General features: G+C 38.5%; 1 protein-coding gene across 13 annotated transcripts in view; it reads right to left on the reverse strand.

The window, feature by feature from the left end:
- Positions 1 to 27726, reverse strand: part of Dst (dystonin) — a 451671-nt gene that overhangs the window by 399443 nt on the left and 24502 nt on the right. For all 13 annotated transcript variants that reach the window (XM_058575217.1, XM_046432573.2, XM_058575215.1 and 10 more), the window contains exon 3: positions 2310 to 2510. In XM_058575217.1, the coding sequence (XP_058431200.1) occupies positions 2310 to 2510 (201 nt within the window). The remainder of the gene's footprint in view (positions 1 to 2309; positions 2511 to 27726) is intronic.

Consider the following 27726-nt stretch of genomic DNA (forward strand, 5'->3'; position numbering starts at 1 on the left):
TTTAGCAAGGCCCTGTCTCAAAATTTAAAATATTAAAAAGAACTGAAGATGTAGCTCAGTGGTTAAGCACCCCTGAGTTCAACCTCTGGTGCCACAAAAAAAAAAAAAAGAGCTAGAGCTAGATTCTAAGCAAGAGAACAAATTCACCAATTCTCTACCTTCAACTGATGCTCATCACGGAATCATTTAACATAATACACAAGCTCATAATACACAAGTCTCATTTGCCCCTACCTAACCCATACAGATTCATCAGCACCACCTAAGTTTTTCACTGAGTCTGCCATGCCTTTTCATGCCGTGCTTCTTATTTGAGATACCTACTTTTCACTTTCCACTTGATGAACTTTTTCTTACCTTTCTGTACTCATCTCAGGTGCCTGCTTAGCTGTAACTACTTCTGGCCATCCAAGATGCTTCCACAGTGTCTAGTGCAAAACTCTACACCAGAACTCTCATGGCACAGAACATGCATTATATATACTTGTTTGCATATCTGTTGACTGACTCAGCTGTGAACTCCTAGAAACCAAGCAGGCTACCTGGATCCCTAAATTCTGTCCAAAACAACTGGGTCACACCTTAGGCAAATTATTTACCCTCTTTAAGCCTCAATTTCATTATCCATAAAATGGGAATAATAACAACATTGACCTTGCAGGATTGTTAAATGAGTGACATAGAATTATGCCTGTCACACTCTAAGCCCTGAATAATTGTTACTAATATATATTGCATATCCTTTATTCCTGTATAAAAAGCATACATTTATTGAATAAATAAACTTTCCATTTCCTATTTCTCTGCATAAATACCAAATTCTACTTAGATGGCCTCTGTTTCATTAAATCAAGAAAAGACAAGACTTTCATCTCTAAACACGTGCTACATAATGACATTTAGGTCAGTGTCAGATAATATACGCAGTAGTCCCATTAGATTATAATGGAGATGGAAAATTCCTATCACCTAGTGACATCATAGTCATCATAATATATTGAGCAATGTACTCTTCAAGTGTTTGTAGTGACGCCAGTATAAAAACTCTGATGCTAGTATAAAATACTGCCATTCACACAAAAGCACAGTACAAACAATTATATACATAATGCTTGATATTGAAAATCCACAATTATGTTACTGGTTTGTATGTTTACTATGCTATGTTTTTTATCATTATTTAAGAGTGTCCTCTCTCTAGTTATTAAAACAAAGCTTACTATAGGCCTGTATGCCGTGTTATGACAGCCTCAGTTTCAGACATCATGTTTATCACGTCTCTTGATTTCATCATTTTCTCTCTGCTTGATTTAGTCACAAGTTGTTTTGTTCCTCATGGCCCTTGGAGCAAAAAGCCTAAGCCATACCACCTAGGTTTGTGTAAGTATACTCTACATTTGCAAAACAATGAAATCAATTAAAAACACATTTCTTAGAATGTGTTGCTGTCATTTAGCAACACTTCACTGTACTTACACTGCAACTGGTTAATAATAATAACCACCTTTTCTGTAAAGGAATTTAGTTCCTCACCAAAGCAATGTAAAATTATTGCACTCTTGTAATACTTTTTTTTTTTTAAGTTTTTAAGTGACAGCATTTTCAAGCCCTGAATCCTTAACTCTCACAGCTTTGGTTTAAAAGTCCATGTGCCAGAACCCCACCAAGAAAAACAATCAGCACCTAGAACAATGTGCTCAGGAAGTGAGAAAAATGTAGAGATCAGCTTCCAGTTGAGCCCCAAGTTCCCCAGGAAAGGCAGCACCGCAGCCAGTGGAGACACAGGGCACCAAGTTAAGAAAGGCACTGCTGACTTTGAACAGTCTCCAGGCCACAATGGAGAGGCACTGCCACAATCACCCTGCTCGCTGCAAAGGGGAGCTCAGGCCTTCGGGGGCCCACACACCTCCTGCAGGAATCAGTGCCCACAAGAGACTCCAGCCCCACCTGATAAGACTGGCCTTATTGCTGCCCTTTGACCAGCTCTGATGTCATCAGGACACCTCCTCTTGTTGGCACTCTAGTCCCTGTGCTCATTCTAGACCCCCACTCCAATGGAGCTGGAAAATCACCAGTTTTCATATCAATCTGCTTAACAGTGACTAACTCTCACCTTCCAAAACCTGTCTGGCCTAGCACCTTTCCAGAAGCCACACTTCTTGCTGGAATTCATGTAAGCACACAGTCACTTGTTGTGGAAAATAACAGGACAACACCATTATTTGACCTGAATTTTTTTTAAAACCAAGATAATGACTACACCATTTGGTTGTATTTAATATTCTTACAAAGGACAGTTCTCTACTTACAGGCCTTCTTGTTGAGGCACCTTGAACAGAGTGGTAAAATTCTGGCTGAACTCGGCTATTTTTCTTGATTCTTCGCTTCCTCACTGAAGTTTCTTGCTCACTCTGATGGTGAGCTTCCACCAAGGGCTTCACTTCTTCCAATCGGGCAGCTGCAGCTGCTGCAACCCGCCGTCTGATGTGCCGAGGACTTGCTCTGAATCCCTGTGACAGAAAACACAACAGAACAAATCCAGATTTGTATTGTCAGTCTGGACACTCTCCGGAGCTAGTTACACAAAGAGATTCCAAAGTCACCATGCTCAACAAGGCCATTCACACCCCCTAAGTCAGTGTGTAGGAGGCTGAACATGCAAGCATATCCCTAGGTGCTCTGTGAAGCATCATGGGGCTTAAGAGCCTAGAGTTATTCTACATTAAAATATGCTCTTACTCCAGTAAAAAAAGTTAAAGGCAGGTGGACACACTGCTTTACTTATGTATCAAGCAGACTACAAGTGAGGAAGGTATTTCCACTTTGGCATGAAGCAGGGTATAGGAAGCAGGACAGAATGACATTCCTGGATACAGTGTCACTCTTCATTCCTGACAGCAGACTCTTTTTCAGGGAGGAAAAGTACAGATGCAGACTATCATCACAAAACATCACAAAAGGAAGATACAAAACTAAACTGAAGGCCTTGCACTGGAGCAAAGGGTGTATGGGTTTTGGTGTCAGAAGGGCCTGGGTCCAAATGCCAACTTGTTAACACAATTTATTAAACCGTTCCAACCTATAAGACATTAACATTCTACTCACAGGGCTTTTAAGTTTTAAATAAGGGAATATATGTAAAATTCTGAGCATAGTATTTGGCCAAAAAAGAGGTGTTTGAAAAAATGGTCATTTTCTTTCTCTCTTTGAGTGAGTATAAGGACAACTCATTAGACAATGGAAACAAGTTCAGCTAAGCCACACTGTGCATTTGTGAATGTGCAAACAATTCTGGAAAACATAAAAACTACATAAAACAGCTTCTGCCCTCATGTAGCTTGAAATTTGCCAGGGAGTAGAAGAAATTTAACATGGAATTCATGAATACACAGGAAATAAAGAAGGGTGAAAGCTGGAAATTCAGGACTCTCAGTTCAAGCAGATCACAGAGGGGGAAATCAATGAATGAAACCAAGAATAGTCTACATTTGGCTTAGTTGAGTGGGTGGCACTTGAAGAATGAATAAAATTTATATTCCAGGCAAGGGAAACAACATAAGGAATGAATGAATAAGTGAAGTGAAGTAAAGTGATGGATGAATGGAATATTTACATTGCAAGAAGAAACTTTATTGGGGGCTGGGATTGTGGCTCAGTGATAGAGTGCTTGCCTAGCACGTGTGAGGCACTGGGTTAGATCCTCAGCACCACATAAAAAAAATAATAAATAAAGTTATTTAAGAAACATTATTTGATGATGTACCAGGATGAGGGTATAAGGCAAGCATGGTAGGGGATTGGGAGAGGAGAATAAGCAATAAATGCTCCCTAAAGGGTTTCTTTGAGTTTGTGAGTCTTTGAATTTTAAACGATGCTTAAAGGTTAAAGTGAGGGCATAAAAATGGGGACTGAGAATTTCAGAGGAAGAAATACTACAAGAAAAGGCCTGAGCATGACTCAATGGGATAATGAAAGATTTCTGTGTTCAGGGGGACTTCACAGGGGGACCTGGGAAATGTGCTAGCGTCTGATTATAGAGACACTGGATACAAGCTAACAGATATGAAGGCAGAGGGAGTAGTGATGACCCACACAGTCATAAGTAGTACTGAGGTCAACAGAAATCAATAAGAAGGAAATGAAAGTAGATTTGGCAAAACAGAGGTCATCATTTGGGCTCTTTCTTCTCATCCCAAATACATTTTCCAACTCCCATCATTCCCCTGTGTGCAAGTTCAGCTGGTCCTCTTCAACTCAAATAGTCTCAGAAGATCCCCGCATCTCCCACATAACCCAAGAGATGCCACAGCAGCTGCTGGAGAAGAGGATTAAGAAGAGGCAGCTGGAGACAACTGCAAAACTGTGCTACAGAGCAGAGTTCACACCAAGCAACGTCAGAACCAACAACCACACAGGCTGCTTTTTAAATATGCAGGTTCCTGGACATCCCACCCCCACCCCAAAACACACACACTCTTTCCTCCCTTCTGAATTAGACCCACTGGGAGTAATATTTCCACACTTTGAAGACTGAAAGTCTCCAGGAGCCAGGACTTAGTGTAACCACTAGATGGCACTATTAAACACAGCCCCCACATTCTCTCTAGTTCAGAAATGTGTGTACTGGTAGAAAGAACAAAGTATTTGATAATACACTAGCTTCTATAGTAGTAGAGTGAGTCGAGTGTACTTCTATGGCAATAATGTAAATTCTGTGTCTCTTATTAGCAACCAAAATTTACTTAATTTGAATAATTACCAAAAGTCCTTGGTTGTCTACAAATTCTAGCAACACTTAGGGAGAAAAAATGCATAAAACTTCCTTAAAGTGACAAAAAAAGAAGAGATTAAAACATGTTGTTATAGCCACTCTGGAGAGCAAGAATCCACATGACTCCATCTACCCTAGAGAAATTTTACCAGGAGTACCCATGGAGACATTCAATGCAGAATCATTTATGATACTAAAACAACTTAAATCAGTCTTGAACATCAGCCATTTCCATTCCACCTTCACAATGTTTTCCAGATCTGAGCCCCACTATACAGACCTCTGTGATTTCTGTTCTATCAAAGACACTTGTATTATTTTAAAATAACTTTTTAAAAACATTTATAGTATAGTTCACAAACAGCATAGCCAGAATATCAGGGTACAGTACTGCCTCTGTCATTTACTAGATGAGTAATCTTGGATAGTTACTTAACTATCCTCACCTGTAAAATGGGAATTAAAAACGGTATTTCAAGCCAGGCATGGTGGTGCATAGCTGTAATCCAAGCAACTCAGGAGGTTGAGGCAGGAGGATCCCAAGTTCTAAGCAACTTAGTGAGACCCTATCTCAAAAAAAAAAAAGTGTTTTGGTGGGGGCGATGGTTGGGGAAGTAGCTCAGTAGTAAAGGGCTTGCCTATCATGTATGAATCCCTTGGTTCAATCAATAGCACTTCAAAAAAAATTAAAAATAAAATTTAAAAAAAGGGCTGGGGACATAGTTCAGTGGTAAAGCACCCTTGGATTCAATCGCCAGTATAAAAAATATATATATATTTCATAGGATTGTTGAGAAGAATAAATGAATTAATTTATGTAAAGTACTTAGAAGAGTGCTTGGTGTGTATATAAGAGTTGTCTATGATTACTATGTATACTTGTGTGAATAAAATACATTACTGAGCACAATCAGATGCAAAAAGGAAAATGAGTCACACTGCCGTGTGCTTTGCTGACAGACACATGTGAGGCACTGATCAAAATGAGAGCTCTTTGCTCAAGAGGGTCCCAGGCATTTATTCTCCAGTGTATCAAATCACTGGGCCTGAATGCCAGCTGTTACTTACTAGGAGAGTGGCCTTGGCTAAGTTATTTCTCTGCCTCAGAGTTTTCATTTGTAAAATGCACATGAAACCTCTCTCACAGTGTTATGGTGGTGTCAAATGGTATAGTCTACATTGGGTACTCAGAACAGTACATAGCATATAAATAGTAAGTTATCACTTATTCTCCGTATTATTACTACATCACTTTCTGGATATTGTGGCAGCAATTTACATGTCAATAGTTCAGAGCTATGATTACAAATACTATGAACAACATTGGACAGTCACACTTTATATTTCCCTAAATCAATGCACAGGATTATATCTCTTTGTTTATGAGGCACTTAACTTAAATACTATAAAAAATATTACTAGGGGCTAGGGGTAGCACATGTGACATACTGGGTTCAATTCTCAGCACCACACAAAAATAAATAAATAAATAAAATAAAGGTATTATATCTATCTACAGCTAAAAAAAATTAAATATTTTACTAAAAATTTCATTTTAAAACAGTAGGTGGTGCTACAGGCTTTGACAGTTATTAACAAAATTTGATGGTGTTAGTATGAAGTCCTTTTCTCTCTATTCATTTATTCATTTAATCCAGCCTAGATACTCTTTAATGGTTAGGTCCCGGACATTTGGAAGTCTCTCAGGAGGGGATACCTACCATTTTTAGGAAACTTCAATTTATCACATCTGCTGGATAATAACAATCTCTCAAGATGTGCAGTTATGTGTGTGTGGGGGGGGGGTACATTTAATACAAAATATACTCCTAGATTTTTAATTAGGTGCACAATATAGTATTGTTAACTACAGGGAGAGGCACAATATTGTACAGAAGATCTCTAGAGAATATATTCATCTGCCACTGCCTTGACATGCAACTGAATCAAGGTCACTCCCTGGCTACTAAATAACCACACAGAGACAGAAAATACCTTTTTGGAGGTTCAGTGACAGTTCCTTGACCTCAGCTTCCACAAGGGAGTCAAAGAGGCAGGCAAAGAGAGAGAGCACACCTGAAACCATCCTATTTATTGAGGGGAAGGCATTCAAGAAAGTTCAACCCAAATAAGGCAAGGGATTTGGTTTCAGAGGGTTTCTTGGTGATGTCTTGTGGTCAGCAGATTGACATCTTGGAAAGCCACACCCATCTCAGGTGCTGTGTGGGGATCATAAGCAGAGTGAGCAAAAAAGGACACATATGTGGCACAGCCCAGTCAGAGCAGCATCATCAGTCCAGTCCCCTCACATACTCAAATGCGCATAGCTCACACACAGCCCATGGCTGCCTCACGCCTCGTGACATGCCACAAACAATTTCCCATTTCCACCTCCCTCCAGCCCCTGATAACCACCACCCCACTCTGATTCTATGAATTTGATTATTTGAGATATTTCACATAAGTGGAATCATGCAGTACTTCTTTTTTTGTGACTGGGTTATTTTGTAGCATAATGTCCCTCAATTTCATATATTGCATATGGCAGGATTTCTTTATTTTAAGGCTGTTAGGATTCCACTGTAGGTATAAGCCACATTTTCCTTATCCATTCATCTACTGATATTAGGTTGCCTCCATATCTTAGCTACTTTAAGAAATGCTGTAATGAACATGGGAATGCATATATCTCTTCCAAGATCCTGATTTTAATTTGGGGGGATTAATACTCAGAAGTGGGACTGTGGGATCACATAGTGATTCTCTTTCTAATTTTTTGAGCCTATTCCAATCTGCTTCCATGGTGGTTGCATTACCTTACCCTCCCACCAACAGTGTATGTATATACAAGGGCTCTAATTTCTCCATATCCTTGACAACACTTGTTATCTTTTGTTTTGTTTTGGTTTGTTTGTTTTGTTTTGTTTGGGGTTTTTTTGATGATCGTCATGCTAACAGGAGTGAGGTGATATCTCACTGTGATGTCCTGATACACAGCTAAGTCAAGATCTGCTCTTTTAATAACCTGATATAGCTCATGGTAGGGGCCTGGACCACACTCAATAAATTAAAGTCTCTGTGCTCGGATTCTGAATATTAAATGAAGGCATGAAAAGACTGAAAAAGTCAGCAGGAATTCATTAGTTCCAGTGGCTAAGGCAAAGACCTTCTGAGGCTGCCTAGTATTGCCTGTTTTAACCAGATGTTCAGTCTTGATTGTGAGTTCTATCACATATTTGTAATTGACACTCTCTTGGTTTAAGTCAGACAGAGTCAGAATTTTTGCCTCCAAACAAAAACCTCTAGTGCATTTGCTTTGTATTATGCTTTCAGATGGTTAGCTATTTTCCTTTGACATTGAATACTCAAACTAAACCAGGCTGTTTGGCTGTGTACACTGGCATAAAAGGGGAATATACATAATAGCATTTATCTACTGAGCATCATTTGGGTCACATCTAATAATATACCTACTACCAGGACAAACAAACTGAGGCTTTTCAAGGCTAAGTAATCTATCAAAGGACAGAACTTGTAATTAGAGCTTTTTTATTTTTATTTTTTTAACAGTACTGGTATTTTTATGCTTGCTAAGCAAGAGCTCTTCCACTGAGCTACATCCCCAGTCCCAGAACTTGGCAATTAGAAAGACCCAGATTGGAACCAAGATTACCTAATGCCAACTAGTGCCCTTCACTTCTCTGCCTTTATGCAGAGAGAGTGTAAGACAGTAATGAATTCGGAACCTGAGGTCCATTTATATTCACAGGACTGGAAAGTGCTACAAATATAGGTTGATGGATTATAACAAGAAAAGGTCTATACACAATTTAAATAAAATTGAGAGAGACAAAAATGAACAAAAACACATTTTCAGGTAAGAATTGTTATGTAAGGTCAAACTACCATCAGGTTTACTGATGAAACACCTGAATAGATGAAAACAGAACACATTGGATCACTGGGCATTTACATAGAATTGTCTCTGTGGTATTAGCATAACTGAAAAATTAAGGCACATAGCTATACAATATATAAATCTACCAGATACAGATGAAGCTCAACAACCTGTTGTTTCTAAAGCGTATAATATCCCATAAAAAAAAAACTCAGTGATTTCCCTCATTCCAGAACAGAAGTAAGGTGTATAGCAAGTTCTTTGAGTCTGTGAACAACATTCAAGACAAATAAGGGTATACAAACAACTTGGACAGGAAAATATATATATGTCTTTATTTCCATGAACCTCTAATAGAAATCTAGAATACAGTTCAATTATATATAGGCTATAAGTCTGTTATTAATAGCAGTACTTGTGACTTTTGCCACAAAAAAGTAATCACAGATATTTAAATATTAAATTATAAAGGTTGCAAATACCTTTAAAACACCATATATACTCATTATTTCAGAATCAAAGGAGTAAATTAGTAAAATTTTCACTAGATCTTGTTACTTAATGCATTAAGAAGTACATACTGGGGCTGGGGTTGTGGCTCAATGGCAGAGGACTAGCCTAGCACATGTGAGGCATTGGGTTGGATCCGCAGCACCACACAAAAATAAATAAATTAAACAAAGGTATTGTATCCATCTACAATTTTTTAAAAAGTATTTTTTAAAAGAAGTATATATTGCTGTAAAATTGTTTTAATAATTTAAAATATTTCAATATAATTGGTTTCCTTTATGATTAGATATATTTAATTTTATGCATTTAAAAACATTCTCAGAAAGAGTCCATGGGTTTCACTACTCTTCCAAAGGAGTTTAAGGAGTTTATCAAAACAAAATAGGGAAATGTCACAGAAACAGAGAAAAATAGAGAAAGTCTCAGAAATTTACATAAAGAGTTTATGACAGATACTGCTGGCTGCTCACCAAAATTCAGGCTTGCCTCTCACCAAAATTTAAGAAGCTGTTCACTAAAATTCATGCTTGCCTCTACATTTCCCAGCCTCCCTTGCAGTTAGGTAAGGTCATGTGACTGAGGTCTAGCCAAAGGAATGTGGACAAAGAATGACATATGCCATTTCTAGACCTAGCACATAAACACTTCCCACATCCACTTCATTCTTTTCTCCTCTTTTGTCTGAGATGACCTCAGAGGAACCTTGAAAAACACACATTGAAGATAGCAGTGCCTCCCTCAGCCCAGGTCTCTAAATAACTACATAAAGGAAGTCACCCCTCCTATTCACCCACCTATATAGGCAACAAATCTATTTCTGTCTTGTTCAACCTACTGAAGAAGTTTGTATTACCCAGATGCAGTGGTTTTCAAACTTTATGAAGCATCAGAACCACCTAGAAAGCTCATCAGAATACACATTGCTTACTTCTCCCCCACAAGAATGGTTATTATCAATAAGACTAGGACTGGGGATATAGCTCTGTGGTAGAGCACTTGCCTAGCATCTGAAAGGACCTGGGATTAATCCCCAGCACTGGGGGAAAAAAAAGAATGAAGATAACATGTGCTGGTGAGTATATGGAGATGTGTAGAAAAGGAAACTCTTGAACACTATAATAAGAATGTAAATTAGTACAGTCATTATGAAAAATGGTATGGAGGTTCCTAAAAAAAATTAAAATATAATTCAGCAATCCCATTACTGGGTATATATTCAAGGAATATGAAGAATATATCAAAAAGACATTTGTACTCCCATGTCTGTTGCAACATATTCACTATAGTTAAGAGATAAAAACAACTCACATATGCATCAATTGATGAATAAATAAAGAAAAGAGTGCTACATATACATAATGGAATACTATCCAGCCATAAGAAAGAATGAAATCCTGTCTTTTGCAACAACATGGATGGAACAGGAGATCACTATGTTAAGAGAAGTGAACCGGGTACAGGAAGACAAGCACCACATGATATCACTCATATGTAGAATCTAAAAAAGCTGATCTCATAGAAGTTGAGAGTAGAAGCTGGGAAGAGTAGCAGGGAACAGGGATGGAGGAAGGCAGGGACCAATAGTAAGTTAGTTAGATAGAAGAAAGAAGTTCTAGTGAGATACAGTGTGCTCTTGTATGGCAGGGTGACCCTAGATAACAATAATAGACTATACACACACACACACACATACATTTTAAAGTGTGAGAAGCAATGATCTACAGAATTCATTCCTTCCTCACCACCCCCGCCTTTCTTCCTCCTTCTGTCTTTATTTTTTCAGCTTCTATCCTATGGCCCAGAGTCTCAGTATTTCTCCATCAAACTCTCAAAGAAGAAGCTCTAGCTCTGATAGACACAGCAAGTGTCAACACCCAGTAACTGTGATGGGATGGGTGGGATGCCATGGTAGGAGGGACTATATTAGATAGAGTATTATGTCCAAGAAGGAACGACTGACATCACAAGAGATTTTAAAAGATTTCCATTTATAAAAATGCACTTAAGTTGTAGTTCATTCATAATTTAAAAAACATTAAAAACGGGGCTGGGGATTTGGCTCAAGTGGTAGCGTGCTCACCTAGCATGCGTGAGGCACTGGGTTCGATTCTCAGCACCACATAAATGTAAAATAAAGATATTGTGTCCACCTAAAAAAAAAAAAAAAAACCTAAAAAATAAATATTAAAAAAAAACATTAAAAAGAGTCAAGGCTCTTTGATTACCAGTCAGAGGTTCTGATCAGCAGGAACTAAGCAGCAATTGATATAATATCAGTTAATGTAAAAGAAAAGCTATATTACTAACTTGTGAAAAATTATCTAAAATAAATATACAATTCCTTAGAATTTTTCAAAATAAACTTCTGGCTTCATCATACCTTTAGAAGCCTCTAGGAACAATCTGTACCAAGAATGATTTGAGAATGATTAAATATTAGAAAAGATATTAAAAAGGTAATATTTTACCCCATTTCCCCCAAGGAATACATTCTCTCTGAAAACAGAAAGGTAGCTCTAGATACGTTATTTTCTTTCTCCAGCTGACAGAGTGGCTTCCAGAAACAATCTTTTAATGTAGGGTTATTAAAACCATAAGAGCTAAATTGCTCTAATCCTTAGGGTCCCTCTGCACACAGCACAATGAGATACAGTGTTATTATGACCAAAATTGCTCACTAACCACACAGGAATGGGCAGGACCTGGTGTTAGAGCAGGATTTCTCAGAGTGTAGTCACTGGAGGACTTGCTAGAAATGCAAATTCTCAGCCCCATCCCACCTCGCTGAATCAGAATTTCAAGGGTGGGGCTTGGCAAACTTTTTAAAAACTCAATTTATTTTAACTGATACATAAAAATATAAAAAATTATACATGTTGGAGCTGGGTTGTAGTCTCCGTAGTTGGGTGATGGGGAAAAATATAAAAGGGGACTTTTAGTTTGAGGCTACTTGAGATATAGCATCTTCTTTAAAGAGCTTTAAAGTGATTTTTAATTATAAATGTTAGATTAGCTAAAGCAGGGATCACAGGGTGCACTCAGAAAGCAGCTGCATTCTCCCTCCTGGTTGACCTTTCAAATCCACAATGAGGGTTTCGTTTTCTCCCAACCTTACATAAAATTTTGTATAGATCCTATAATTTTTCTAGTCATTCTCAGATAATTGAAAAGTGCTCCAGCCACTTCTAGTCACAAAAACAGTACCATTCCAATGAGGTCACATCACTCTTCTGGTTTCCTCTCAGACAGGGTTTTAAATGACTTCAGGCACTTTCTCCCAAGAAATCCAGAGGAAATACTCATGCATCCTTTGCCCCAACAAATTCTAAGTTAGACTTTTCCAATTGCAGCCACATCTGTTTACTCCACTGTCAAAATAGCTGGCCAGTCACTATCTCTGGCCTTTGGAATTATCACTCAAGGTCTGGCACTAGTTTTCCCGTGGACTTTGTGGACATAAGTCAAGCTTCTCCAGTGACTTAGTCTCACTAGACTTGAGAAAGTTTGGGGTGGGACTCAGTGTGCTAGGAGAAATTTTCTAGTTTCTAACCCTGACCTGCTACTAGTCACATAGGGTTGTTTTCATTTAAATTTAATTGAATTAAAAATCCACCAGGCACTTTGCATCTATGAATCTCTAGGACCTCAAGATCCTCTCCATTGGGGGCGGTGGAGGGGAGGAAAGGAACAGAGCTATGTGTAGATGGTTTCAAGAGAAAATCCTATAAATGGCACACATTAGGGCTGGGGTTGTGGCTCAGCGGCAGAGCGCTCGCCTCACACATTCGAGACCCTGGGTTCGATCCTCAGCAGCACATAAAAATAAATAAATAAAGGAATTGTGTCCAACTACAACTAAAAAATAAATATTTTTTTTAGAAATTGGTACACATTACTTCTTACATTTCATTAACTAGACCTCAGATACATGGCCATCAACTAACGGCAAGGGAAGCTAAAAGATTAGTGAGGCCATGTGCCTAGAAAAGAACACAAATATCCATGAGCCAAAGCAGACTAACACAGAGCTGGTGGCAAAAACAATTTCACAGCCACCTCCTGGGTAGGTCCCACGTAGGGGTCCAGTTCCTCTCTCCAGCAATGCCAGCTTTCTGACTACAACTCTCAGGGCCTCAAACAAAACTAAGACAAAACGAAGTCCCCTAACACGACTTATTACACAGCCAAACATTATGTGAGCCCATTTATCTGATACTTTTCCACCACTGTTCAGCCATTAACTACACCCAACACTCTTTAATTCTTTTCAGTTCCAAAAACAATAATAATTTCTAGTTCTTAAGCATTTTACTAAGTGCCAAACATCATGTATGCATTAACTCATTATTTCTTGTAATATTCCTAGAAGGTGAATGCCTGTTTTACAGACAAGGAAATGGACACTTAGAAGTTTGCCCAACACTTTATAAGTATCTGCCCAAAGAATGAAACTCAGCAGCCTGACCTTGGGTCTCCTTCAGAGGTCAGCAAACTAGAGCTCTCTGGCCACATCTGACATACCATCTGTTTTTGCAAAGTTTCACTGGAACATAGCCAGTTTCATTCATTTACATATTATCTCTGACAACATCTGCACTACAAAAGAAGAACTGAATAGTTGCAAAAGAAATCATAAGGCCTACAAAGTCAAAATACTAAACAGCTCTTTCCGGAAAAATGTTGCCAACCCCTGTTCTACAGTACCTGCAGGGCCTTGAACTGCTTCTATCTGCTTCTATCATAAACTGAAAAGTAATTTTGACTTGGTGTTTTGGTCTGCTAATCTGTACTCTCTGTCAACAACCCTGTCTGTGAAATGTAAGGTCAGTCTAATTTCCCTCTGGCAGCCATGTCTACTCCATCTGTTTGTAGTTTCATAGGCAGATTAAACAGCATCTGTTATGTTGTTTCACCAAACACATAGACTACACTACCAAAGCACGCACTTGCATTATTTTTCTAATAATGATTATGTGTATCCCCTGATGATTTTTTATATTTAGACTGTAACCATCAAGAAAAAGTTTGCACCAGTTTATCAGTCCTCCTGCTTTGGGTACAATAGGCTTCAATCCTTTGCCCTCCCCACCTCCAGCCTTAGATTTTAGGGGTAAAGTCATCAGCTACTGAATGACAGTGAATTTTTATGAGAAGTGGCTATACAACAAGGCAGGACTTCTCCTGTTTGAATTCGCCTATTCTATTTTTTCTTAGATTGAGTTAATCAGCTCCATGTTTTTCATTAAAATGAAACATAAAAAGAAAATAAATATGTTTGGCCTTTAAGAGATTCTCAGAGTACAGAACCAACATTGTACATGTTGGTTAAAACAAAGTTAAATTTAGGGTAGAAATTTCACTACATGCAAAACTATGACAGCAGTATTTTATTGGATGCTGTGGGGTACCACCCAGATGTCTCCTTCATCAGCCAAACACTCCTGTCCCCAGCTGTTGAGAGGAATGGCAGCTTTTAGCTTTCAGCTGAAGCCCTGACAACTGCCTTCAGCCTAACAGCTTATTGCCTGATCCAGGGTCATGCTCCCGTCCCCGGAGTCAGCAAAGGTCCAAGGGAAGGGGGCATGCTTGTCTCAGTTAAGGCAACTGTGAAACTTACCATGGGATCAACAGGGCTTCCTTTACATGCACTGAAATTCAACTTCTCCTTCATTCTCCTAGGGTGCTATTCCCCAGGTCACTCCCCAACAAATCTCCTGCACATACTCTCCATCTCAAAGTTTATTTCCCTGAGAAGCTGACCTGAGACAAACATGAAGTCTGATTTCCTACACATTGTCATCAATAACATTTAGGAACCATATTTAGCATTCAATGTCATGAAAAAATCAGCAATAAATCGCTTCTAGAGGACAGCATATCCATCAATTCAAGAAATGAGAACAAGGGCAAAACATGGGCAGTATATACATCCCAAATAGGTCACAACAGGATACAGAAGCAATAGCCACATGAAAGAGCAAAATAGGCAGTAGACTAGAGTTCTAGAGGAAGGCTAAACGCCACACAAAGCTAAGCAGGGCAAGTGAGGAAGGATGCCTGAGAAACAGGAGCAGCAGTTAGTACAATCTGCTCTGGCAGCAGCCAGAGCTCAGCTCCTCTCAGCAACGAGGCCCACAGCCCGGGGCCCAGACAGTCATGCGCAATGACAGGCTCTATAAATAGCACTGCAACCAGCAAATCATAACCCAGCCTTCATAATTACAGACTATGGGACCTCAAAGATGATTCTTTAAATGTGAGCACAATCTGTTTGCATGAGACCCTTTCCTGAGATACCCACTCACAGACAATTTCACTAGCCGCCACGTCTACAAACAAAAAGTGTCACAATTTTAGAACACATATATATATAAAGATGAGAAGCTAGGAACTATGAAATAAGTAAGCATGTTTTATGCATCATTTAAAATTTCCCAATGGCAAATTATGAGGAGCCAAATAACAACCAGACAGAAAGATTTCCGAAAAAGCAAATAGTCACACGATGCAAAAGCCACGAAGACCAGTCATAAGAGAGGTGACGCGATGAGAGGGATGCAATGAGAAGGGGAAACAAAAAGAGTACGTGGAGGAAAAATCAACCCAGACGGGTGAGGCTATGCAGCCCACAGAGTGTGCAGGACAAAGTGCAGGCAGGGTGAAGATGGGGCAGGGAAGAATGAAAACAAGTGGGGAGGGGCTTGTGCTAATTTGCAACTTACAGAGAAGTCCTAACCTCTGGTCCCTGGGTCTTTTTCAATGGCAATCCTTACAGAATATCCTTGTAATACCCACCATAAATTCAGAGATTTTTTAGAGACAAAAGTCAATTTATCAGTGCATAAGAAACAAGACACAGGAAAAGACAATGGTTGAAGACCCAGAGGACAAAATAAACATCTAAACATATACAAATTTAACTGCTAACACTTTATGCTAGGATAAAGGGTGTGGTTAAACAACCTTACAGCTATAGCTACAGCAAGAGTGTTCTCAATAAGCTATTCTCAAGTAATAGCTTGGTCTTCCAGTCCAATTTAATCCTAAGAAGGTACTGTTTCCATAAGAAGTTCCTAAAGTGAGGATGACCCTGTTGTGACTCAGGCAAGTTTAGCTACAAGGCAACAGGACCTGGCTAGTTCAAACCTAGACAGGTAGGTCATAGGGGAAGCAGCAAGCCACAACTAGGATCAGGAGTATATAGAGGCAGGAGCCAACAGGCCCACCCAGCCATGAGAGGATCTAGGCATCAAATGCTCAAAGCTGGGCAAATTCAAGGTGATAAGTTCAAGCAGAGCAGAAGCTGGGCAGCCACAGGAAGTGAAAACAACACCCCTACATCCTATTATTGCAGCCTCCCTCCCAGAACTCCAGAATCCCTCTGGGTCTAGCAACTAAAATTGATCAGGATAAGCCCTTCATTCTGATTGGTCAGTTCCCACTTTCTACTGGTTGTTAAATATTTTAAAGATCACCTCTGACAATTATGAAGTTAATAAAAGCATCTTAAGTTTGGGGCTGTAGTGAAGGGCAAGATTTCAAGTCCCAAAGGTGAGTGACAATACTAAACTAGAAAAGCAAAGTAGCAGCATTTCCTGATCCCCCAGCCAAGAGTCAGGAGTGGATGTTTTCCAAGACTCCTGATCAAGCCCCAGGAACACTGCCTGTTACAGGAAGTCTAAAAAAGCAATGATGGTCAAAGACTCCTGGCACACATTGCTCTGACCAGAAATGTCACAGAAACATCAACTGCCTCCACCAAGGTTGCAGAGCAGGAAGGACTGACCATTCCTGCCCACAGTCTGGGGGCTGAACCTTAGCCATCAGAGATTGAGTGTGTATTTGGTCGGCATTCAAATCTTAAATGCATTTCTGGCAGCACATATCCTCTCAAAATCTGCTTACTCTGAAGGCACACTTTATCAGCAAGACAGAAAAAAAAAATCCATGACCTAAAACCTTCTGCTTGCTAATTTACATTGAGTAAAGAGAGAGAAAGGAGAGCTAACAGGACCAGGTTCCAAACAAAGATAGTTAATCAGAGGTTATTGAGAAATGTGTGTGGCTAATCCACGATAGAGGTGGCTATGACATCTTTTACTGTTCATCATGGATGTCAGCAAAAACTGCATGTCAGAAGTCACCTTGTACTGACTCCTTGTCCTAAGATGATGCTAGTCAATCTAGAACCAGAGCTAAAAGCTTTGAAGATTTTGTTACCTTCTTTTGCCTCTCTTGCAGTTATTTGGCAAGAGCTATGAACTTTTTAAGCTAGATCATAAGATTCCTGTTGACTTTTCCCAATAGATTGATTTTAGTGCAGTTTATTTCAGCGTACCTATTTTATAACATTTATCAGTTTCATTTATACAAAAAGTACTCCTGGGTCTGAAGGCTGTGATGTGCCTCTTTTTAATCTCTGTGTCCTTCACTGTTCTTACTTATGTTTAGCCCAAAGTAGATTTCCAATGTTTTGATTTTGATTTTTCCTTTTCCAAGATCTATTTGTCCAAAAATTTGAGAAAATTAGAAACTTAAGTTCACCCATAACTGCAACAGTTTTCTAAAACTACTTATGTAAGTGTGAATGTCCCTGTTTTTACACCAATACATATGCCTCCAGAGTAATCACTGAGGTTATATATCATCTTGATTTTTCCTATTCTTAAAGAGATATTTATAGATATATGAAAATAACAAGTTTTACATTTGGCTCTTTTTATTAATCAAAAATACAGATGCATTTCACATGTATTTTCTTTATAATAACTGAATAATTCTCCAGTTTAAGGATACACACACTTCAGTTAATTATTCTACTCATTGAAATTTCAAATGTTTCTTATTATAAACAGTGCATAAATAAGATGTAGATGTATCTTTAACTAAATCTTGTTTTACTTAGAAGTGGAATTGCCAGGGCGTAGAAAAGATTTCAAGGATACTGCCAAATTTTTCTCTAAAAATGTAGGGTCATTAAATAGTATTTCAATAGTATGAAAGTGTCTTTTAATCCTATTGACATCAACACTGGATAGAATAAATCTTTTTATCTGCTGTTGCGTCACTGGATAGAATAAATCTTTTTATCTGCTTGTCACATTCCACGACTAAGGGTCACTCCAGGTGAACTGGGCTGCACGAAATAATCACACAGAGTCAGAGAAATACCTTTTTCTTTGGGTTTTGTGACAGCTCCTCTGACCTTAGGGGTCCTTGGAGAGAGAGAACGAGGAGCATGTGCTGAACCCTTTTATTGGGAAGATGCCATTCAAATGAGGCAAGGGGTAGGATTACAAAGGAACAGGTGAGTGTAGCTCAACCCCTCTGGGTGCCACCTACTTCTAGGGCCACTCCCAGGGCCAAATTTTGTTATTCCAGCAAGGAAAAAGCCCAAGTTTGGAGTCATGGCATTATGGTGCCAGACTACAGTGATCTTTCAGATCTCCGTGGTGCATCAGGATTTAAAGATGTGTGCATTTGGAGTGGCTCCCCAGTCTAACAAGCAAAAAACTAGTTTTAATTTGAATTTATTAGTAAAGTTAGAGATCTTGAGCCTTGTCTTTTCTTTTTTTTAATTTTATTTATTTATTTTTTAATTAGCTGGTTGTTGTTTTGTTAATGCTGGATATTGAACCCAGGGACGCTTTACCACTGAACTACGTCCCCAGCACTTTTTAATTGTTATTTTCAGTTAAGGTTTCAACAAGTAACTGAGGCTAGTCTCAAGTGTGCAATTCTCCTGCCTTGGATCCCAGGCTGCTGGGGGATTACTTATAAATGCATAACACAGTGCCTAGCAGAAATATTTTAATATTTCTATTTTCTCCTTTGTTCTTTGAATGGTCTAGTCATACACTTTGCTCATTTTTCTACTACATAATATAAAAAATAATTTGCTCTATGTACAGCAAGTATTTTTGCCTTGGTTTATATGCAGAAATTTAGAATCCTTTTGTTCAGTACTGCCAACTTTTTCCTTATGACTTTTAAATTTTTTTTCCCTTAGAAAGTTTCTCACAACTGGAAATTTTAAAATATTCTCCTCTATCTCCTTCTATCCCTTTAAGTCCTTTAACTGGATATTTATAATCCACTAATTATATGCATCTTTTCAATTCATCTAAAATTAATGTTTTACTATACTATATTTGTTCCCAAGTAGGTAACATCATCTACTAAACTATTCTTTCCCCCAACATACTGTTAAAACAGCTCTTTGAAAAAACAAACAAAAATCCCCAATGTAGGCTATTTTAGTCACAGTTTTCCAGAGAAACAGAACCAATGTAAGAGAGTCAGACAGATGGACAGACAGAAATGAAATCTTATTTTAAGGAACTGGCTCAAATGATTATGGAGTCTGCAAAGTCCAAATCTGTTGGGTGGACCAGTATTGAAGGAGATCTAAGGAGAGCCAAAGTTTTAGTTCAAAGGCTACTGGACAGGATGAGCCAGTTCTCCAGTCCACCTGAAGATAGGATGGTCAGATAAAGAATTATCTCTTACTCAGCAGCAGAGGAAGGAGCAGTCAGTCTTTTGTTCTATTCATGCCTTCAAGTGATTGCAGGAAAATCCCACCATCATGAAAGATAATCTGCTTTACCAAGTCAACCAATTTAAATGTCAATCGAATCCAAAAGTACTGTCACAGAAACACCCAGAATAATGTTGGATCAACTATCTGGACATCCAAAGGTCTAGCCAAATTGACATGTAAAATTAATAGTGCTTGCTAATATCCATGATATACATACTTCTGTCATAGCTGTGATATCACCAAATGTGGAGATAGAAAGATATGCATATGACTGGCTCTCCCCAGCCAGTTCCCTCCAAATCATGTTGGATGGAGACTCAGTTTACATATGTTTATATTTGTATTTCTATATGCGTGCATATACAGATACACATAATCCAGTTATTGTGTGTCCAGAGATAAAAAAGAAAAATCTCAGATACTACCTTGCTGACACAATTTGTACAGTTTTCTTCTCAGCTTTGATCATCTTAGGTTTCTTTTATGGTAGAGTAAATCTTACTAAAGCAATAAATGAAATATATGTAGAGATCTTCTAGATTATTTTTGTATATTTTTGGCACTGAAAATATACGGTTCAGCTTTTCTAATTTTCAAACATGTATGTGGCTTATTTTAACTTAATTACCAGAAGTATGTTTTTTTTTTTCCCACAATACAGGAAAGGTCTCTCATCTTCCAGATGTGTGTGTGTATGTGTGTGTGTGTGTGTGTGTGTGTTTGCTTGTTTTTGAGAATGGGGTTCCATTATATTACCCAGGCTGGTCCCAAACTCATGGACTCAAGTGATCCTCCCACCTCATACTCCTATATATCAGGGACTACTGGCACGTGCCATCACACCTGGCTTCTCATCCTCTCTTATGTATTCTAAAATGTTCCTAAGAACTTCTAGTTCACAGCCAAAAATCAAAATAGGCTTGAATGAGAGGCTACTTTCTTTCACTATGGAAATGGACTTAATTCAGCTTACCTATTTATAGTTAAAACACCTCCAGCAAATGAATGAAAACTAGACATTTCCAATAACATTGTGAGAAACAGAAGCAAGGAGGGGTCCACCAAGTTCTATATGTGACCATTTGAGATAAAAGAAAAGTTTATATTACAAATGCTTGCTTTAAAAAAAGTATTTCCATGTCAGGTGAAGTGGTGCATGCCTGTAATCCCGGTGACTCAGGAGGCTGAGGCAGCAAGATCACAAACTCGGGGCAGCAAAATTAGCGAGGCCCTGAGCAATTTCGTAAGACTCTACCTCAAAATAAAAAATAAAAAGGTCTGGGAAAGTAGCCTAGTGGTAAAGTACCCTTGGTTCAATCCCCATTACAAAAATAAATAAATAAATGAAAGTATTTCCTTAATTTAATAAGGGAGGAGGGGGAAGAGGAGGAGGAGGAGGACCAGGACATTCCATTTCACACCAAACTTTGCTCTGAATTGGCTGACATTACATTAGTGTTTGCTTTCTTTTTCACAGGGATTAAGGATAATCAATTTGGGCACCTTCATGGTCAGCTATTTCAAAAATGTTTTCTTAGCATAATAATGCTAGGCCAGTAGGTCACAGTCAGTCTCTCTCTCTCTTTCTCTCTCTCACACACACATACACACACATACACACACACACACACACTCTCTCTCATATATATATATATATATATATATATATATATATATATATATATATATATATATATATTTTAATAGCATTTAATAGGAAGAGTATTCCTTTCTCATTCAGGACTGTGGAGGTCCGCAAAACCAGTTGTCAGGAGTCAGAGTTCACCCTACCCCTGGCAGAGATGGGCAGAAATGGGAAAAATATAAAAAGTCAGTGACCATCACAGGATGCAAAGTCTGGGAGAGAGAGACAAATAAGAGCTCCTCAGCTTAAAAAGTAGAGGAAAAACACAAACAAGTTAAAAAAAGACCCAAGAGTCTGGGCCTTAAGACCTGGCCTAGCTCCTCACCCTCCCCTCCCCTCCCCTGGGCGCCATGGTTTTGGAGCATTCGGCTAAGCTCTATACTGCTACACCTCCGACTGGGATCTAAAGTACATTTAGTTCAAGGAAAAGAAGTGGCTGTGGTTCTAGTTTGTGCCTCTTTCGGAAGGGAGAAGCATCACCCTGGAAAGAACACTCTGGCTGGAGAAACCCTAAGGCATATTTCCCTCCACCTCCATCCTGTGCCACACCCCCCACGGCACAAAAGCAGACAGAAACAAGCTCTTTGGGACAGAGGGGATTCACACTAATTACAAGTAAGAATAAGCCTTCTTAGTATTGACTTGTCACGGGCCATCCATGGGCTATGTGTGGACTATGTGACACACTGTAGCCTAATGAGGGGATAAGTCTGGCATTGGGAGCCCCGCCTCCCATGGCACCCCCACAGGGACTGATCACCTGATGCAGGTGAACTTCCCCCACAAGCTCTGCGAGAGATCTCACACAGCACCTGAGATGGGTGTGACCTGAGAAGATGCCAATCAACCTGCAGACTGCTAGACATCATAAAGCAAGACTCTACCCTTGAAACCTTATCCCTGCCTTTGATGTACCCCCTTACATAAACCACAAGAGCCATTTATTCTTTGTCTATCTCCAGAACCCATATGGACTAGATCTATCAGGGGCTTCGCTTTTATAAATATATTTCTGGCCATTTGTGTTTCGTTATTCACTAATTATTTAAGACTAAGTTTTAGGATAGCTTATACCTTCCTCAGCAGGAAGAAGAACCCCCCAATAAGACGCTGGCCATCATCCTGTTATTGACTAAATATAATTTCATACATCAATAAAAAGAGGAAACTTTCTTCTAAAATACCTACACTAGAGGGACAAAATACATAAATAAAATAAGATATATTTTAGGCAGGACACATTAGTGAAGCAGTAATGAGGAACTGCAATATTTATATGGTACCAAATAATGTTGGTGGCTAAAGAGGTTCCAAAGAATTCTAAATTCCTCCCTTTGTCATCCAAACACAGATTGCCAATTAAAAAATTTCCAGCAGCTCAAAATGGGAAAACACTCAAGCTAACATAATCCCAAACTATTTATATTTATACTTTCCAGGTGGAAGCATCATGGAAATAGCTTTTTATTTCCCTCAAACCCCTCAATTTAATCCTCTGCTTTCAGGACATCTCACCTACCAATATATCTATTTTTAGCATCCCTTATTAATCCCTTTGATTCCCCCTCATCTCTACTATCATCATTTCCTGAAGGAGGACATAATTTCCTGAGGCAGGAATAAATACAAATTTTCCAATATAAAAACTGAATTACTGTAAAGCTAGCAGAGGATTTAAGATTTTCATGGCCTTGAAAACTGTCTTTCTGACTTACTCTGATATACTTCTTCTGAGGAAGCAGATTTAGAAAGTGAGTGTGTTGCCAGAATAGAATCTACAATGTGAATATAAACCAAATGTAAATTAAATTACTCTGGATGAAATCATCGTGTTTACTTTTCACAGAGTAGAAGTGGATCATTTAAAACCCACCTTTTGGCATATGGAGCATGGTGCTAAGGTCTCTTTGGAGTCTGTTTATCCATTTGCCATTCATCTTTTTTTCTCTCCACTTTTACTTGGGTCTCATTTATTTAACGGTTCAACTACTTACTATTCTCTGAAGTCTACTCTATACACAGCACTGTGCTAAGCACCAGATGCAAGAGAGAACAGGCATGGGAGCACCCTAAGGAGCAACCAGTCCAGTAATAACCAAATAATGCAATGATGAGGACATGAAGGAAGTAAGCTGAGGAGACACTACAGGGAAATCAAGGAGGAGAGGTTGGGTGGGGGAGGACAAGCACTGTGTGAGGGTCATGGCTTCAAACACCAGTGAGGACTAACAGGGTCAAGGGCAAGGAAAGGCCTGCTGGTGCAAGTGAGGAAGATGCTTGAAGATACTAAAAGGAAGTTCAGGTGGTGACCCTGGATTTTTTTTTTTTTTAAGAGGAAAATTGGAGAGGGGCTGAGGTTGTGGCTCAGCAGTAGAGCGCTTGCCTAGCACATGCGAGGCCCTGGGTTCGATCCTCAGCAACACATAAAAATAAAATAAATAAACAAAATAAAGGTATTGTGTCCAACTATAACCAAAAAAATAAAATATTTTTTTAAAAGAGGAAAACTGGAGAATCGCCAAAGTTCCTGAATGGAAAGCTTACTGAATCTGTTTGGCTGTACCAATGGGAAGATGCATACTCCTCATGCTGGTACTCTTAAGCAACTCCATGGTTGGAGATAAGTGTGCTTGGAAGATTCAAAAGACAAGAGGGAGGGGAGGGACCAAAAAAAAAAAAAACATGAAGTGCCAGGACCCGAGATATTCCCATGATCAAATTCATGATTCCCCTAAGAAAATGCAAATATTTCTGAGGGTCATATCTCAAAAAGCATTGGTGAGTTAGTGGGTAAACTCAGTGGGAACAGAATAGGAAAGGAAAAGAGGAGCAGGCAAGAGGGAGAATTACTTAAAGACATGTACAATAGTTATGGGATATAAGGGCACCAGAGAAACATTGCCTGTTCTACAGTTTGGTTTGGACTAGCACTGATACCCACAAAAGCTATTCTTGATTAGCCCAGCTGATGCAGAACAGGGCACCATTTTAAGTGTTAGTCATTTCTGGATTTATTTAATGAAATATACCTCCCATTACATAATACCAAGCTAGCACCAGTCCTATAAAGTCTTATAAAGGAAGACTACCAAACCTTAAAAAATAAAAACAAGACAAAACAACAAAAGGCAGAAAAAGTTAAAGTTAAATGCTATTTGAACCACTCCAGAGTTTGAAAAAAACAAGGGAAACACAAAATTTAAAAAAAAAATTATTAGTTATCGATGGACCTTTATTCATTTATTTGCTTATACGTGGCACTGAGAATCAAACCCAGTGCCTCACACATGCTAGGCAAGCACATTACCACTAAGCCACAGCCACAGCCCAGGAAACACAAAATTTTTATAAAGCAAGCACAATATTGACATAAAAACCTGACATAGATTGACCCAAAAGAAAAACTTTATATCAGTCTCAGGTATAAATATTAATGCAAAAATCATAATTAAAATATCAATAAGCAGAAGCAGCCCATCGAAAGGGGGATTTTGTTACAAGTATTGAAGAGAAGTCCAGGGTTAGAAAATCTACTATTATATAGTTCTAAAGATAAAAAAACATACAAACATACCCTCTGAAACAAACAAACAAAAAAACACTGGAAAGAATTGCAACTTCTTGGAAAAAAAATATTCACTAAAATAGGAACAGATAAGTCATTTCAGATTGGGTCCTTTCAGGCAAGGATAAAGCACATTAGGTATTTCAACAAAGGAGATTTAATAAAGGGAATTGTTTAATTGTTTAATGAAAGTGTGGAAGACTGGAGCAGCAAGAAGACACTGAGATGACCTATACATGATAAATGTAAGGAAGCAGCCATCACTGCTGCCATCCCTAGGGTTTCAGGGACAAGGGGGAAGAACCAGGTTACAACAACATAAGCTTAAAGGAGGGCCCATGACTGTGAGAAGAAAGGAGACTGTTCAGTTGCTATTCCCTAGTAACTCAGAGGAAGAAAATGCCTCTGAGGTGGCCCTCATGCCTCTCAGATGGAGGCACTACTTGGCGGCTACCAATACCTATTTGAGAGAGAGTGATAAGGCTGGTCCCACCAATTTAGGGGGGAATGGCTGAGGTGAGATACCTTTACTGAGGCATCTTTAGCAATAAAAAAAGGAAACTTGACAAGAGACAGGAAGTGCCTCTCCCTCCTTTCACCTTTCTCTCGTGCCCTGTACTGAAAAGAGACCCCAACTGGAAGCAGCTGTCAAAGAAGACTGGGAAATGCAGCGTGGGGAGTCCCAACCCAATCCCAAGGAGTACTGTATAGCTGGCTGAGGTGATGCAGAAAAACCAAGGGTAAATGACCAGCACAGATGGATCCTTCTGACAATAAAATGTACTTATCTCAACCCAAAGTCAGCTTATGTTAAATCAAGGAAACACCAGGAACATTCCCAGTGAAGTCAAGAATAAAAAAGGGTACCCACTCTTTTTTCTATTATTGAACATTTTGCTTTGTTCTAGCTAATATGATAATAAAAGAGAAGTAAATGAGATATACAGACCTTGGAAAGGAGGATGTGTAACAATCACTATTTGCAGACAATATAGTACTATATCTGGAAAACCTAAGAGATTCTACTAAAATCTATTACAAAAAGTATGATAATTAAATTGGCAGATTAGAAGATTAAGGTGGGCTGGGAATGTGGCTCAAGCGGTAGCGAGCTCACTTGGCGTGCGTGCAGCCCGGGTTCGATCCTCAGCACCACATACAAACAAAGATGTTGTGTCCGCCGAAAACTAAAAAAAAAAAAATAAATATTAAAAATTCTCTCTCTCTCTTTCTCTTTAAAAAAAAAAAGAAGAAGATTAAGGTAATGAAACTAATAGCTTTACACATAGAAACTGCAAACAGGCTAGATGCACACACCTTTGATCCCAGCTACCCAGGGGGCTAAGGCAGGAGATCTCAAGTTTAAGGCCAACCTGGACAACTTAGAAGACCCTGTCTCAAAACAAAAACAATGTTTTAAAGGGCTGGAGAATAGCTTAGTGGTAGAGCCCTTGTCTAGAACATTCAGGGCCCTGGGTTCAACCCTTAGTATGGTAAAGGAAAGAAAGAAGAAAGTGGGCTGGCAAACGAAAGACATAACATTGAAAATATATTTTTAATCACAACCCAAAAGATAAAATACTAGAAATAATTTTACAAAAAATATGAAAGAACTATACAAAAAAGAAGGGTTGAACAAACTGTATTTGATAGGAAGACTCAAAATAATAAATATTTTTTTTAAAGAGAGAGGGAGAGAGAGAGAGAATTTTAATATTTATTTTTTAGTATTTGGCGGACACAACATCTTTGTTTGTATGTGGTGCTGAGGATCGAACCCGGGCCGCACGCATGCCAGGCGAGCGCGCTACCGCTTGAGCCACATCCCCAGCCCAAAATAATAAATATTTAATGTTCCTTTAATAAAACTCACATATAACATGTTCAATACAAGTACTGATATTTTCCATTAACACTAGACAACCTAATTCAAATATTCATACAGAAAAAAAATAAAGCCTGTCTTAGCTTAAAAAAAAATCCCACTAATGCAGGATTACAGCACACTATGAAGCCTCGATTATTAAACCATTACGTGACAAAATAACCAAAACTGAAATATATAAACCTTTGATCTTAAAATTCTTCTGGGAGTTCATCCCACATATTACATTTGCACACAAATGATGTGACTAAGATTTAACATTTCAGTATTGTTTATAATAACAAAAAAATTTGAAAAATCTAAAATGCATTACCAGAGGAATGAATGGTTAACAATATTATATTCATGTATCCAGTGGAATATATAGTTATAAAAAGTAGAATATTCTCTATGGAAAGTTCCCCAAGTGATAAAACAAAATGCAAAGAGTGTACGCAGTAAATTACTACCTATATAAAACAAAATATATTTTTATTCCCTTGGAAATTTAAAAATAAATAATAAGGATTCACAAGAAACTAAGAATAATGATTACCTAAGAGATCTCTTGTTCCAAAATGAGGAACAAGAATGAGTACAGAATTCTCACTGATATACTTTTATAATGTTTTAATTTTTGAATCTTGTGAATGTTTTACGTTTTCAAAAATTAAATAAGCAATAACAGCACACGCTGCCAAACCAAATCTATGATCACTATAGGAAGAAAGATATACTAGCAGACAAAAAAGATTCTCACATTCTCTTTCTCCACTCCACCAATTCCATTACTAAAATCTTTTGTGTAGAGCCAGGACAAATTGAAACAAAACTAAACTAATTTACCCTTAAATTCTACATAAAAGGTACACAAACTCTCAGGAAAATGCAGGCATGGCCAAAGGAGAGAAGAAAAAAATATGAACATAA

This window comes from Marmota monax, unplaced genomic scaffold (assembly GCF_021218885.2).
Source record: "Marmota monax isolate L192 unplaced genomic scaffold, Marmota_monax_Labrador192_F-V1.1 WCK01_AAM20220418_F8-fsc00116, whole genome shotgun sequence".
Lineage (NCBI taxonomy): Eukaryota > Metazoa > Chordata > Mammalia > Rodentia > Sciuridae > Marmota > Marmota monax.